This window comes from Drosophila subobscura, chromosome U (assembly GCF_008121235.1).
Source record: "Drosophila subobscura isolate 14011-0131.10 chromosome U, UCBerk_Dsub_1.0, whole genome shotgun sequence".
Lineage (NCBI taxonomy): Eukaryota > Metazoa > Arthropoda > Insecta > Diptera > Drosophilidae > Drosophila > Drosophila subobscura.
The window spans coordinates 13488398-13504263 of NC_048534.1; the positions used below are offsets into that span (position 1 = coordinate 13488398).

Below are 15866 nucleotides of genomic sequence, written 5' to 3' on the forward strand. Positions count from 1 at the left end.
GACACAGAAAAAATCGCATTAAAAGCCTGCGAAAACGAAAGCAAAAACAGAGCCTCTCCCTGTACTCTGTCCGCATTTCTGCATTACTCATTTTTATGTACTCTTGCAGCGGGTCATCGCAAATTTACAGATGCAGCTGACCGTCTGATTTATATATTAACTTTTCAGCACCACTAGAAACCAGTAAGTTCATCCCTGTATCTATTCATTGAAAGAGATTTAAGTGGAGGTTGAAGTCGTCTCCGAATTGCTAAGGAAAGTGCATTCAAAATTCGCACCTTTGAATATTCTGTAAATTTTTTGTGTTGTGTTAGCCAAAGCGCATTTTTCACTTAGCTTGCAGTTCTGCTTCCACGTCTTCCATTTCCCGTTGTTGGGCGCCTTTGTTTGTCTGTTTTCCGCGCTGGCCAATCACGCATTTGGCCCAGGCCCAGTGCCGCCCATCGAGGCGGCAGATAAGGCCAGCAGGAAAAAAGCAAAGCGGAGCGCAAAGCGCGAGAAAAACACAGCAGGGCAGAAACAACAACGAAATCGAATGCAATTTATTTTCTAGTTACTGTTAAGCTGATTGCAACAGCGATGCAGGCGATGGTGCCGCCGATGTTCTGTGTCTCTGTCCAACCTGACACACAGCTCGGGCACTCTCTCTCTCTCTCTCTCTCTCTCTCTCTTCATCGCCCCAACAAATCCTTTGAGCTGCAGGCTGTAAAGGGGGCCCTTGCCCCCATCGCTATGCCGCATCCTCTGTGATGCAGAGGCAGAAGCGAACGAAACAAAAACAAATCTTTTGTTGCCGCGAGTTTTGCTGGTTGGACGGTGGAAGCGTCACTTAAAAGCGAATCAGCGGGGCATAACTGCTCTTTGGCGTTGCAGTTTCGTGGGTTAATCCCTGAGCTAGCTCAAAAGCCAAGACTTGCAAGGGTCTCGTTAAGGGAGCGAACTATGAAGGAAATTTTGAGCCTTATATCTGATAGCGCTCCAAAAAGCAAAGTCATTGTTGAAACACCCACAAGTTCCTCCACTTTTAGATCAGTTTAGAACTAGTTCAGTTTCATGAGTAACCGACGTACATCTCTGTCAGTTCAAGCGACTTTTCCATTCCATTCACACAACAGAAAACAAAAATTCCAATTTAAGCGGCGTGTCAAAATTGCAAATCAAAGTTTAGGGCTGTGTCGGGCCACCAACTTTTGCTGGTGTTTGCATGAAAATTGCTTGATTGAATGCCTGATTGAGCGACTGACAACTGCCCGACAGCAGTAGGAAAGCACTCCGGGAGGCTGAAGGCAAGAACGGACCATTGCCAAATCGACACAATTGTCCCCACACTGCCAGCATTCGAAAGCACTTCGAAAAGGGTGCACAAAATGGTCGGTTAATTTGGGGCAATCACGAACCAAATTGAACCTACAGCAAACTACAGCTACTCCCACTCATTCAGGGCAGTGTTTGTGTTCGGGCTATCGACAGACACTGCTAAGTTCAGGATCAACCAATGGTGCATGCTGACCAGACAGTAGTAGGATTTCGCATGAGCAGTCCAAGTGAGGTTTGGAATGGTCACAGTTTATGTAAATGTATGCTGAGAAACAACAGGAAATGGAAGGGAAGACGAGAGCTAAAGAGATTGAGAATGCTTTAAGAAAAAGAAAATCTTGTCAAAGGTAAAGCTTAAGTAATCCATGACCTATCCATATCCTAAGCATTCAGCGACTTCCACGCATAAATATTCATACAGTTAAACTAGATCAGGAGTAAAGGTTTGCAAGAAAGCTTGTCAAAAGGGGCACCATAATTAGATGCATGCAATAAATGTGCTCTACGTGTGCTTCCGGTAGCCGCAATTCCGTGACATGACATCACGCAGCTGTGACTTGCGAGAGTCGAAGCGCAGTGTTGGCAGTGCATATGTGGTGTGCCCACACCTAATCCCTGCGGCTTTCATGTCTGGCTGTGAGAAAAACTTAATTTCCCCACAGATCTTGTCTTTCAATATCGAAACATATAGCCAAAAAAAAGTCCGGCAGAACAGCCAACACATATGGCTTCCTCGAAGCACTAAAACGAAGACGAGACAAGTCGGGCAAATGCCCCAGACGGGCATTCCCCTGCTCCTAGCCAATCCACACCCATTAGCACGTGCTGTACATGTCAATGGTAGCGTCCGACCTGGTAGCAGCCCAACTGCGAATAGATTGGGCAATGCGACGAAAGTCAAATGCTCTTCGAGGGGCCAGGGAAACTACCCGTAAGCGCGCGTGTAATTGTGTCGCATGGGAAAGCCAGGCCTAATCCAGGCCGGGGCCCGTAGCCCGTGGCCCGTGGCCACTTTTGTTGCTGCCACTTAAAAATCCACTTAATGCCGCCGTCTTATGAAAATAACAAAAAGGAGAAAAAGAGCAAGAGGGGGTGAGCTTATGGAACATGGGGCAGTGGAACAACTAAAAGTTTCACTCCCAGCCCCCCGCTCTGACGTATTCAAACTGCAAGTCGATTGTTATTTTTATGCCAGCGGCGGAAATAGACATCCTGCCCAGCCCTTCGTCGTGCTGTGAACGGAAAAACTTTCACACAACTTGTGTCGAAAGCGGGACGAAACATGGAGGGACATGAAAATGGGGAAGTCAATGTCGACTGAAGGAGTAAATTTTGTGAGGCAGTTGGCAAAAGTTTCGCAGTGCGCGGAGATGTTAGGACCTTGTCAGGCGGACAGGGCGGCGGAAATCCAGGGCGTAGATCCAGGTACGGCCATGGGCTGCAGAGTGGTGCCCCATTATTGAAAGTGCCCGTTGAGTAATTTAAAAGTTTGCCTCCAAGTCTTAACTTGTGGACACCCGTGGAAGGAGTGGAAGTATTGAGGTCAAATTGATTCTTTCTATAAGTAATAAGAAATCAGCATTGTTGCCTCACTACCATTCATGTATTTCATAATCCTGGACCTGGGGGAATTTGTTGTCTGGGAAATGCATGCAATGGATTGGCTCTCGAGTACAAAAAGCCTACACAATCCGGAAAAGCTTTCCCTCAACTTTGTTGTTGTAAGGGGCCTAGCTGCCAAAAATAGAATGCCTGCTCGGCCCACTCCCAATTTGATTGCCCAAAACAAGATTAGTGTTTTAGGCCAACGGAATCCGCTTTTATTACCGAACGCATTAAATATTCTCGCGTCATTGCGTTATTTCCCCAAAGAGGAAAAGGAATTTGTGCCGCAGGAAGGTCTGACTATGTGGCAGTGCCATTTGGGATTTGTTTTACAATTTAGTCACGCGCCAGGATCATTTCTTTTACATTACGCAGCATGACGCCTGCCGGGCTACCTTTTTAATTAATTTCTCCGCTTTAAAGGATGCTCCCACAGAGCTGCTAATGTCAATGCAAATCAAAATGGTAACACGCTGACTTCCTTTTTTGTCGCTCGCTCTTGTATACTTTAGTCTAAAACTTGTCCGGCTGCTCCCTTCTTCCTGCACATTTGTCGCATGCGTTAATTTATGTATTCTTAGTTTCAGTTTTCAACTTTAGTACTTTAGTACTTAATTAGCATAATGAGAAGTTGCTGCTGTCGTTGGCACTGTTGTTTTCCTTCTACACCACTCGAAACTACTACAACAGGAGTGCACGATTATTTAGTTAGTTTGTTGACTTTTCGAGTGCCCGCCAGCTTTTGCACACTTGCAGCCCAACTTTGATCAAACATTGAAAATTTCAACGTTTAAATAATAAAACTTTAACCGCAATTGCAGCCATTAAAGCCAGCTGCGTGTAGAACCTTATTTATGAAACATTTATTATTCAAACTAAATCCGTTTTCAATGGAAGGCTGACGAGAGAGCACTTACAGTCGTTTACACAAACATACAGTACTCTCTTCTGTCTCATTCCTAAGCCTGAAAACTCTAAGCTGGTGACATCAGTTCCATGCACGCTGTTTAAGGCAGCAGCGCTGTTAGCAGAGAGAGAGCAGCGAACTGTTGCAAAAAGCCGACGTGATCGTTCACGCTTTCATGACCGCTCTCTCTCTCGGGCTCTTTGTTCGCGCGCTGCGCTGCCGCGATCCAGAAGCTCTGGCGCACTGGCATGATTCTGGTTTCCACCCCCGAATTGTAACAGCAGCGACTTGCAGTGCTCTTCGAATTCAATACACATTAAACACATATGTATGTATGTACATACATATGTACATATGTATATATACTTAAACACAAGCTCGCGCTTTTTTCACTCTACTGGAAAGCACGGACTTGAAGCTTCATCTGCTCTTTGGAGCAACTGCCAGGAATCGGCCCTCCTACAAACACAGAGAAAAGTAGACTCGGCTTACTTGTTTATACTTGTGTGTATCTTAACTATTTTCCACATATTCCAAATCAAAACATATGATTGAATAGCACATTCATAGATTTTGAAATCACATTCAATACAGTTGCCCGCGTCAGTCGGAGCCAACCTCAATGCCAGATACTCGTAGACATGCACTGACGCACTGATTTAGTTTGGTCCGCAGCTTGTGTAGAGATTCTGTGATAACTTAAGCCTCTTGCAGTCGCATGATGAGGCGCATTCAAAACTTCATATCGCTCATTGAAAGTTTAGAGGAGAACTGAGCAGAGCCGAATGCACACATATTCAATTAGAGTTACAACTTGAGAAGTTCAACAGCAATTTGTGTGTGCGGGTACTGCTAGAGTCTCCTTTTTGGGGCTTTGGCAAAAGATTTCATTAATATTAAAAGAGAGTGGGAATTCCTTTGATGGCCACAAAAACTAAATGAAACGCTTGTCAGTGCTTCTAGAATATAGAAATACAAATAGGAGAGTAGGAGTCTTTACAGAGGGAAAAGGAAAAGTTGGCAAAAGTTTGTAGGTCCGCCACCAATCCTAGGCAGAACGCAGCCAGCTGTGCAATTTGCTGGCAAAACTCAACAATTTGTGTGTCTCAAAAGCATAAGGAGACCACCAAAGTTAAAGGAGCTCCTGCTGGGAAACGAGTGAAGGGTTCCTGGACCGGAAACCGGAAACTTTTGGCCAAGTGCGATGTTATTGTTGATTGACTACTAACTGTTCCTCTTTATTCGAAGCGACAATTATAACTGACAGTCTCACGTATTTCACCGTCCTCCAGGCCGCTTTCATCATCAGGATGTCCCATGCGCCGCCTTTTCGAAAATCGATTGTTTAGTGATAGAAAGAATTGCGACTGATTCCTTTTTGTCATGGGCATAGGCAACATAATTGGTTTTGGAAAAGGTTTTGGAGTTGCCTCGGATTTCACTACTGGCTGCGCCTCTTTTAACTCCTCCTCCACCCAGTCGTACGCGCCATTGCGCTTAGGCATCCAGAAAGAAACGCGTTCATTGCTGGTGACAAACATCGTGGCCGTGGGATGGACGCGCAGGCAGCGCACCGGACCCACACTTCTGTCCTTCAACTGCGCAGCCAACTTTCCGCTCGACGCGCGCCACACGTACACCTGGCCGTGATCGTCTCCGGACAGTACGAACTGCGAGTCTGGCGTAAAGGCGGCCTTCAGCGGCAGATGCTGCTCATTGCAAAGCCCGGCGTAGGCCTGATGGAAGGACCCGCTCAGGGGGCTAACACTAAAGAATCGTGAACAATTCGTGCTTAACAAAAGTGACTTTCCATCGGGCGAAAACTGCAGCTGGCTCCAATCCGCCGCATCGTTATTGTTGTACTCGAACTTTGTGCTGGGCTTTTCTCCAAGCATCCGCACATCGTGGATGTCGATGCGCATAGATTTGGAGGTTGTGGCAAAGGTCTTGCCGGTCGGATCGTAGCCACACAGCGGCTGGAGAAGCTTCTTCAAATGATATGTGTGCTCGGAGACACGGAAGTCCCACATGTACACCTCATCATCCCGGCCAGCACTGATGAAGACATTGCTGTTGCCCGGCTGAGTACTCAAGATGTGGGCACTCTTGAAATGGCCGCAAAACTTTCGCACGACACTGCGAGTGTTCAAATCCTGACAGAAGATCGAAAAGTTCGTCTGAGGGGAAACAGGGAAATAGCTTTTAGAAATATCTGCTACTATTTTCTCTCCCTCCACTTACCTTGGAAGAGCTATGCAGAACGCGGTTTGCCGGCTGCGCAAAGCAGGCCACCTCGGGATTGTAGTTATGCATGTGCACCTGGCAGAGCACGGACTGACGGCTGCTGCTGATGACAGTCAGCGCCGAGGGGTCACAGACAAGCAGGCAACGTCCATCGGCAGAGAAGTCCAGCGAGCTCTTGCGCACGTTGGTTCCCTCTTGTATTTTGGCCACCGTGAATTGGCGCATGGCCTCGTCGTTTAGCCTCATAGACATGCTTCGAATTAGAATAGATTTCTTCTCACTTTCTCAATCGAATGTGACACTAAAGGCGCAGCCAACTGACTTTAATCCTGAGTCAAATAGTCAACCAAATCAAATACTTGCTTTAAAACTGAAGTGAAAGATCTGAGCTTAATTAAATCAAATGCTCAGCCAACGGACACGCCCCGGAAAAACGCCCAGAGATGGGCACAGCTGTGAAATGCGGCTGCCAGCGGGGCTTGCATTTTAATTTCAATTTCAGCGCAACCAAGTCCCAGGACCCGTTCTTCCTCTCCATTGCGTCTCATTAGCAGACAGCTGCTGTGGAGTGGAGGGCAGGGGTGGGGCATTGATAGGGAAGGCCGGAGAATTAAACCGACTGCCGAGTTGGCAACGCAATCCCCCCACTTGTTGACCAAATGCCAGCAACTTGTTATTTACGCCGATTTGCGTCATTAGTGCAGTGACCCCCTCGACAACCCAGTCCATCCGTTCCAAATTGTGAACAAATGTTTCTTCTTCTGCCGGGGCTAAGGACCAAACTTAAACTGAGTCAGTCCGGCAACAGCTGGCTCGAGTGAGCCAACAGTTTTGATAGTAATAATTGAGCGAAATACCAGTGAACTTTCTCTCGAAGTGGGAGAGACAAGTTTGGATATTATTTTGCAGGCAAGATTTGCTGTGAAAAATTCCGGCACTTCATTATCGTATTTTCAGAAAGTTTGTACATACCGAAAATATAGAAAATGTATTTAAAATTTACTTATGTCACTGCCTGGCAATACTTTTCTGCCTGGGGGCTTACAAGTCTCCCATCGAAATGCAAGTTAAAGCGCCAGTCGAGGCTTCAACACCTGTGTTAGCATTAGCCGAGGGATTGTGCCGCTGCCTGACCCTGACCCGGGTCGGACTTAGCAAAATGTATTTGTAATGTAAGCGGAAATAAGCGCCGAGAATACTCGTGCACGTAACGCACTCTGCCACAGCTGAGGCTGACGATTCTGTTGCTGTTGCTGTTGCTGGCGTCGCATTTTAATTAAAATTTATAAGCCTTGGTCGGGGATTTGGCACCGAGCCCAGCCCGGCTTCCAGAACCGGAGCCAGGCGCAGGATCTCAGCCAGGAGCAGGAGCGGGAGTCTTACCAAGCAGTCATTGCCGGCGTGGCGTTTTAAGCTTTTAAGTTGCGGTGGATTTGTGAGGCTGTGAGTCGGATTTTATGTGAAAATCAACTGCGGTGTGCATAAATTAAAAATCAGGCCGCAGCAACAAACGGCAAGCCCCAATAGAGGCTGGGACCGGGGTGCCTGCCTGCCTTTGAGAGCATCATTTGTAATTAATTTGCCGCATTAGCTTGCTGCCTCGTGCCACAGAAATTTCGCATTGATCCCAGGTGAAAGCAGCAGCAAAAAAAAGGCGGCCAGCAATTTGCGCATTTGCGGCTTTGATTGTCGAATTGAATTATTTTGCATTTGAGCAGAAACAATTTCGAATTATTATTATTATCCATTTGAATGGATTTCGCCGGAATTGTTTTCGATCAAATAATATTAATAGTATCAATTATGATTATTGCTGTTGTTTAAAGTAGGCATCAATAAATACCTGACACATAGCCTATTGGATCAATGACATGTTTTCACAAACAAAAGATTCATTTATGAAACAACAGAAATTATTTATATTTGTGGGAATTTTTGGTGGGTTTTGGTACAAATTTCCAATTATTAAATTAGATAAGATAGATGAAGTTTTAAATATAAGACTTGGCGTAGAATTTGTACATATCTGGAAGTGATTTCAGGTCTGCTCTAGACACAACTGAATGTACAGCCCAACACTGGCAGAGTAATTATTCCCCATTTCGGTTAGCACGGATCCACCTTCCTCCCAGGCCATCCGGGCTATCTCCAGTCTGCACACACACGCTACTCGTAGCCACAAACTGTTGGGCATTAATTGCCACCAGTCGATTATCCACGTATCCTATTGCTGCTGTCTCCTTCACATTCGTCCCTGTTTGCCAGAGCTCTGTTTATTGATATTTTATGCGCCATTCTGTGCTGCAAATTGCATTAGTTGCCATTTTAGGCACGTTCCCAGGCCATTTGCATAACGAGAATTCGCTGTTCAATTCTTTAAAGCGGCAAAAACCTGACAAAATTCAAAATCAAAGTTTTGCGCACATGTTATCGAGCGATTTGACCGAATCGAAACAAAAATCGAATAATAAATTTTGCTGTCTGCAAACAAATTAATTGCAGCTTGTATGGCTCCATGGGCGAGAGGAGTGCGGGGGGCGCAATGGGTTTTTGTTGTTGAGCCAAAGTGCAGTTTGTTGTCAAGTTGCTTATGAATATCTTAAAAGAGCATTCATTTTACATTCACATGGGATGCCAGCACAGAGGATGGAGGAAATGGGAAGCTGCAGAGGTGCGTGCCCGGTGAAGTGTCAAGTTTATTACGGGCCACGGCAGTGGCAGGATAAAGTGTCAAAATGGCAGTACAGCTAAAATTGTTTGCAAATTTTTCGATAGCTTTGCGAGTGTGTGTGTGTGAGAGTGTGTGTGCCAGCATCAGCAGCAAACGGCCGCAAAACAATGGCAGTTGAGATGCCGGCCGAAGTAAGTCGAAAACCAAAGCCAGAGTTCAAACACAATTTCTCAAATATGCACAGCCATGTGCAGCACACACTCGCACAGATTTGTGTGTGTGTGTGTGTGTGCTGGATTGTCCAGACATACACCGAGCGAAAGTAAATTAATGTTTATATAAATTCTACCTTTTTTTTAACACAATTTCGACTTGAAAAACTCCGAAAAAGTCGAAAAAAAATTAAATTTAGGGAATCAGAGGAAATTGAATCTTAGCATTTGGATAGCATTTTTCGATCATATTTCTGCCAGTGGATATCATTGTATATTGTGTGTTTATATGTCCATATGTGCGTGTGTGAGTGCGTGAATGACTCCTCATACGTTGCTCAGCAGCTGCCTTGCACCTCTGGAGCTGAATGGTCTTCGGGCACGCCCTTTCAAACCGTAAAAGAAGATAAATGACAGAAGTGAGCCATATCAGGCACAGTCAGCAGCCAGCAGCCGGCAGCCGGCAGCCAGCGGCTCTAACTGCTTTGCATTTGCCGATGCAGGGCAGGGAGGCACAGGCTGAGGGATGGAAGGAAGGGCACGCTTGGCCATCTTGAGGCTGAGGACGTCAGCCGTCGCCGGGAATGTACCTGTCCCAGTCACCTCATCTCACCCCACCTCACCTCTCTCCATGTCTGCCTGCTCCTTCCGGTTCTTTGGTCAACTTTGCATTTGATTAAAAGCGGATAGCCGCCCCTGATGAATGGCACATGTGGCATCTTCTGCATTTGCCACTCTCCCGTTTCCATTATCAAGCAGAGTCGAGGCGTGTGCGTACTCTGCCATTTCAATTCCAATTCCCTGCGTCTGTGCCACCTTCAGCGTGCGCACACACACAATTTAAATGAGAAGAGAGCACCGAAATTTAATTTAATATTCATATGACTGTAAAACGCTACAAAAGTTGCACAAAATGAAACGGACAGAAAATGGTCGTAAAATAAACAAAAAAAGGAGAAGCAAATAACTGCGAATGAAATAAAAGAAAAAATGCAAAGACTTTGTCGCGAAAGCGAAGGGGAAATACGCTTTCCCACGTTAACGGTACAATTGCTGATTAAATGTACGTCAATTCCAGAGAAATGAAACTATGAACTGAAATGCAAAATGTGAGGCAATATTATAAATTAATTTAATTTAAAGTAAACAAATGAGAACTCGATCTTGTAAATTTGTTATTCATACTGTCATTACCCAGCGAAAAGACCTTCCGAAAGATGTGTCGCCCAGAAATATGACACTCAGCCCGACGGCTTTAGCTGCAGTAGGTGGAACAGGACCTGGACCTGTCCCCTCCCAGAACGTAAACACGCTCCGCGCCGCTCTCGACTCTGACAGTGGGCATGAAAATTTATTGCTTTTGGCCCACACCCTCAGCCGCCTTCGTCTGACAGGAGTTCCGAGTCCGTGGCGCATTACATTTTTTGGTGGCATTGGTAGCCATGCAGCTCTGACGAAGTTGCTCTCTGCATGCACGAAAAAGAACTGCCAACAACAATTTGAATATGTACAGGAAAATAAATGCCAGCACAAGAAGAAGCTAAGAGGGAAGACTCATTGCTACATATACGACTCTTTTAATTCGAAATATATATTTTTAATATGCGCACTTACTTTTTCTGTGAGCTTTGACATTTATCCTTTGGCTCCCTTGTAAAAAACTGCTCGAATATTTGTGTAATTATGTCTGTTCGAGTTGGAATAAAGCGACATTGTCTCGTCTCCTTTTTGCTTTTGTGGTTCGGCCTGCAGTCACAAATAAATTGCACAACAAAACAAATTTAAACAAAAACGAGAAGGGACGTGTGAGACGCTTCTTACGCGTCACAACTTTTATACCCGGCACTCAGTACTACATCTGCACTTTAGCGGTTATTTGTCCAATTTTACATTTTTTCTTCATCTGTCATCTACATCAACAACACTACTCACGCCAACACGCTCCTTTAGCTCGCCACCCTCCCCTATAGACACACACTGCAGAGTCGCGGCAGAGTCAGCGGCAGAGGAAGCGGCAGAGGCAGCGGCAGAGGCAGAGGCAGTGACGTGTCAGGGGCCAGGCCATAAACAGCGCGAAGCAGATTGTGAATGCTGCGGGACGGGGTGGGTTTGGCTACTGCAAATTAATTTCTTCATTGTGGCTATAATAATGATCCAATCGTATCCCAATTTGGTGATCTGATAGATATGGTCATTCCCTACGGAATGGCTTAGTTTTCTGCTATCTTCAAAATTGTAGATTTGGGAGGTTTTCGCCCTTTTGCGGAGGCGGAAGGGGGCGTGGCTCATTTTTGAAATACACTTGTAACAGTGTGAGCATACAGAAGTCTGGATGCAAAATTTTGTGGCTCTAGCTCTTATAGTCTCTGAGTACTAGGCGCTCATCAGGACGGACAGACGGACAGACGGACAGACGGACAGACAGACAGACAGACAGAGACTCGGCTATTGATGCTGATCAAGAATATATATACTTTATGGGGTCGGAAACGTTTCCTTCTGTGCGTTACATACAACCGTTATGTGCACAAATACAATATACCCTATTTACTCTTCGAGTACCGGGTATAAAAAGACTCACGCACATCCCATTTTATATAAACTTTTATTCTTTTCCAAGAAGGTGTTATATTTTTTTCTGATTCCCAGCTTCCAAGATGAGTGTATATATTATGGTACGTGAGATACGTTCCCAGCTCAGTCTTCTCGGAGCACTTCCCCTTTGCGGTAGCCATGCATTTCGGATTATTATTCTCAGTTGTCTTGTTATGTATTTTTTCCCGCTCAAGTGCGGAAAAAGTATGCGAAATGTCAACGATCTGTGGTAATGCTGCTTCAATAAGATCTCAGATGATTGCTGTGCGGTAAATATAAGGAAAAGATCGCTTGAGCAATCTTTATCTGTATCAATCCATTCACAGAGTGGAGCAGGAGCGCCATGGAGAATTACTGGACGACCTGGCCCAGAAACTGGACACTTGCCTGTCCAAAACAGGAGTGGAGACAAAGCTGTACGGGAAAAGTTGTGCCGAACCCTCGATCTTAACGCAGCACAGCGAGATCAATGTGATCGTGGTGCCCGAGTACAGTAAACACCCCTTTGTGGTGGCCTGTGACCAGTTGTCCCATGGTGGAGGCTGGACCATCATCCTGCGGCGTACTGACGGCAGTGAGGACTTCTACCGGGACTGGAATGACTACAAGAACGGGTTTGGCAAGCTAGAAAATGAGTTCTTCCTCGGCCTCGACAAACTGCATGCCATGAGCTCGGCTCAGGGCCAGGAACTTCTCGTTCTCTTGGAGGACAATGGGGGCGAGCGGCGATACCAGATGTACGACAACTTTAAAATCGGCTCAGAGCAAGATGGATTTACCTTGGAATCGCTAGGAAATACCTCTGGGAACGCCGGCGATGCCCTCGCCACGCATCTGGGCCAAAAGTTCACCACAAGAGATCGCGATAATGATAAGCATGCAGCGAGCAACTGCGCAGTCACCTACTCCAGTGCATGGTGGTACAATGCGTGTCATCACAGGTACAAATACTTCTATATCTATTCCAAAGTAATAGCCAAAACATTCACTGATTCGTTTTCTCTACTCTCCTAGCAATTTGGCTGGCAAGTATGGCGATAACACACACGGAAAGGGCATCAACTGGTATCAGTTCAAGGGTCATACGTACTCGCTGAAGCGTGCTCAGATGATGATAAGGCCGAGAAAGCAATGCCATTAAGATTTACGAGTAATTAAGTAGGGTCTTGCTCAAATAAAACAATGTATTAAATGTCTAATTTCATTTTATTCATTGCAGGAACATGAAAAACAATTCTTTCCATCAATTAATTCAAAGCAGGAATGACGAGAAGTCTCCCACCGTCGTCGCCTGCAGCATCTTGGCTCGTTGCCATCGCTGTGAGTTGTCCGAACGGAAATCAAGAACAGTGTGAACAAGTTTGAACTCTCAAACTACTCACAAAAATAAATATTCGAGTGTTTTAAGTATGTTGAAAAATGCCTATTGGGGTGAAAAAGCAACGCGGAAAAAGCGAAGCACTAAGCGGCTTGTACTCTGTGATGTCCTGACAGTTGTCAGTGCTCTTGACAGTCCTTAAGTGTGGGATATGCGCCTCGTGTGTGTGTGTTTGTCCATGACAGCTGATCCCGCGAAGTCGCTGACACTTGTCAATGTTGCGAGTACTTATTAGACGGAACAAACTGGGAATGCTCAAGGCCAGAAGTTGAACATTGAAACAAAATAGAAATCAAATCAAATTAACCCAAGTTAAAATCAATGTGAAATGTGAAAACTGCTTGGAAAAGGTGCCCAATTTTTCTAATTGACCAGCTCCAAGTGTATTCCATTGGTTTCCTCTTGTGTGCTTTGAGTTTGTTTCCAATTTCTTTGGCGTATGGTTGATTGGGCCCAAAGTCAAACGACTGCCTCTGCTGACCAACTAAACTTCATACATATATCCTGCCCTAAGCCCGAGCAGGCCCAGTCCATTGACTGCACACGTATTTGCTGATTGCGAAACAAATATTGACAGGGCCTGCGAGGGCATTGGAGGACATTCCCAGCCAAGTAACTTATCGGGCTGCTTCGTCCACAGAGACACTTCCCTTATTTTGTGTGTATTTTTTTTGTCCCTGGTCCGGACTGGTCTCCCCATATCGTGTTCCATGTTGACGCACTAGCACAAAAGCTGAAATTATATTTAAAACTTGCCTCTCTCTGTGGCTATTTTTTTGCAGAGTTTGCCATCCTGGCTTGTTATTTACTTTTGTGGTCGTTGTGCGCTCTCCTCGGAGACATCCAAAAGCCCCAAAGTTATAATTCTTTAAGTTTTTATCTGCCACACACCCGCAGACCGAGGCAGAGGCGGACACACACCCAGGACACACCATGGAAGAGCAACGCCAAAAGAGGGACCTGAAACTCTGTCTGGCTCGCTGGCTGCTCAAGTGGGCGTATTCGTAATATTTAAGCCATGTATATGGACCTAATAGGCGCCTCTTTACCCGTCATTTTTGCATATTAATGATTTATGAATGGCCAGCGTCTGGGCCAGCGTCTGTCTGGGGAACGAATTAACAAAAGCAGCAACAGCAGACCCGCACTTGCTGTCTATTTTCATTTAGAATTCGCTTAATTTTCATTTGCTTCGCTAATGAAAATGTTAGACACCCCTCGCTGCCCTCAAAGTGGAATTTTCGCTTGACTTTTTGGCCACTTTTAATTTTAATTAAGGCTGAACCCCACTGGGCCGAAGATGGATACAGCCACGGTCCGGGTGCTGTGTTCCGTGTTCTTGGTTCAGTTGGTTTCGCTTCGGTTTGTTGCTTACTTTTGGGCAATTGATGGGGAAACAACACATTTGTTGTGCTAATGGTGCCATTTTTCCTGCACAATTACCTGACCGTTCCCCTAAGCGGAGATCATCCGCACACACAAATAAAGTCAGCACAGGCACAAGAGGAAACCATTTGCACAAATGCCTACAGTCATGTGTGTGTTTTATTTGAACAAATTGGCTGGCGATGCTGCGCACTGATTGGAACTAGTTCTTGGGAGCTTCAAGCTTGAAGCTAAACTAAATTGAGTCCAAGATGGTGTTTAAGTAAATTTTTACGTAATTATAAAGCTCAAAGAATCGTCTTTGCCCTGCAAAAGGAACTATCAATAGAGGATTTCCCACCTCGCAAACTGTTCCTGTCATTTATTTATATTATGGCCAACATGTTGGGCCGCGTCAGCAGAAATTTGTTCTCTGACTTACCGACAAATGAGTACCTGCCATAAAAGCAGAAAATACTTAGCCTGAGCTGCTGCTCATCCACTATGGTTGGGCTTGGAGCTGGAATAGGCAGAAGATGTGGGCTATTAGAGATGAAAGTTGATGACCATTTAATTAATGGCCACGTTTGCCAGAGCACCCGTCCAATCAGTTGCATTGCGATAAAAGCAGCCAAAAGTCTATTAAGCAGGCTAAAGCCAAAAGTGGCAACGTTCTGCTCTGATTTAATTCCAATAAACCGCGTGGGGAGATAGCCAGCCAGTCACGAGAGGGGGGAGCACACTTGTAACTGAGCTAACCAGCCAGAACCGAGCAGGGAAATGGGACTCGAAACAATGCTTAATGGGGTCAGAAGTTGGGGGTAGCTTGAGCGACCAGAGGGAGACAAAGGGATGGCTGGAAGAGGGTAATCCACCAACTGAATGTGCAACATGCCAATGCACATGATGTGTTTAATGGTTAAATTGTTGCTAATTCCATTGCCCGTTTGCTGGCCTCCGCTTTTGTCTACCTCTCCATCTCGGAGTATCTGTATCTCTGCTGCCCCAGCGCTGTGTGTGTTGCGGGTTGCTGTTGGTGTTGGTGTTTGTTTCTGTGTTTGTGGCCAAAGTGTTGCAATGCCGCCAGCACCCAAGAACCCAGACACAGACCAGCACCAGCAATGGGTGCAAGGGGAGTCGCTGGCAAATGGAACGTGCACAAATTAATGTTACGTTGACGCAATGCTGGCCAGGCTCGAGTACCGTGACCCCTGCCTGAAGCGGGCTCCTATCCCCATCAGCCCCGCTTCGAATTTGGTACATTGTTTGCCAGGGTGTGGCGCAGGTTTGTCAAACGTGTTCGACGCTGGGTGTGAGGACAGCCAACTGATTGGGATTCCCACTCACAAAACGGCCAAGGGCCAGTCCTTGGCTCAGTGCGAGGAAGAAATTAGCCTGCCAAGCTTTCAACTGGAATCCTGTATCCTGCAGCTATCCTGCCTGCATGAGGTTCACGTTTCAACGTTTATCGGTGTAGATTTTCGTACCCAACTTAATCACACTTGAATTTAGCGTTTCCATTTGTTTGTTTAAACACTTTTCTGGCATCCCCCATTATTTACTAATGACCCA

The 15866-nt window shown here is 45.8% G+C and overlaps 2 protein-coding genes across 2 annotated transcripts; one reads left to right on the forward strand and one right to left on the reverse strand.

The window, feature by feature from the left end:
* Nucleotides 1–5067: 5067 nt before the first annotated feature.
* LOC117901251 (WD repeat-containing protein 82) lies at nt 5068–6367 on the reverse strand. The gene is made up of 2 exons (XM_034811931.1): nt 6071–6367; nt 5068–6006 (listed from the first exon to the last, which is right to left on the reverse strand). The coding sequence occupies exons 1-2, from the start codon at nt 6323–6325 to the stop codon at nt 5068–5070; spliced, it is 1194 nt and encodes a 397-aa protein (XP_034667822.1). The 5' UTR covers nt 6326–6367.
* Nucleotides 6368–11662: 5295 nt separating this feature from the next.
* Nucleotides 11663–12745, forward strand: LOC117900215 (ryncolin-2-like). The gene is made up of 3 exons (XM_034810499.1): nt 11663–11820; nt 11878–12492; nt 12566–12745. The coding sequence occupies exons 1-3, from the start codon at nt 11690–11692 to the stop codon at nt 12690–12692; spliced, it is 873 nt and encodes a 290-aa protein (XP_034666390.1). The 5' UTR covers nt 11663–11689; the 3' UTR covers nt 12693–12745.
* Nucleotides 12746–15866: the final 3121 nt, after the last annotated feature.

Excerpts from the sequence above, each read along its gene's own strand:
- LOC117900215 (XM_034810499.1), top strand. The coding sequence starts at position 11,690 with ATGCATTTCGGATTATTATTCTCAGTTGTCTTGTTATGTATTTTTTCC. Across the intron at positions 11,821-11,877 it reads TCTCAGATGATTGCTGTGCG|AGTGGAGCAGGAGCGCCATG; the intron begins GTAAATATAAGG and ends ATCCATTCACAG. Across the intron at positions 12,493-12,565 it reads TACAATGCGTGTCATCACAG|CAATTTGGCTGGCAAGTATG; the intron begins GTACAAATACTT and ends CTACTCTCCTAG.
- LOC117901251 (XM_034811931.1), bottom strand. The coding sequence starts at position 6,325 with ATGTCTATGAGGCTAAACGACGAGGCCATGCGCCAATTCACGGTGGCC. Across the intron at positions 6,007-6,070 it reads TTCTGCATAGCTCTTCCAAG|ACGAACTTTTCGATCTTCTG; the intron begins GTAAGTGGAGGG and ends GTTTCCCCTCAG.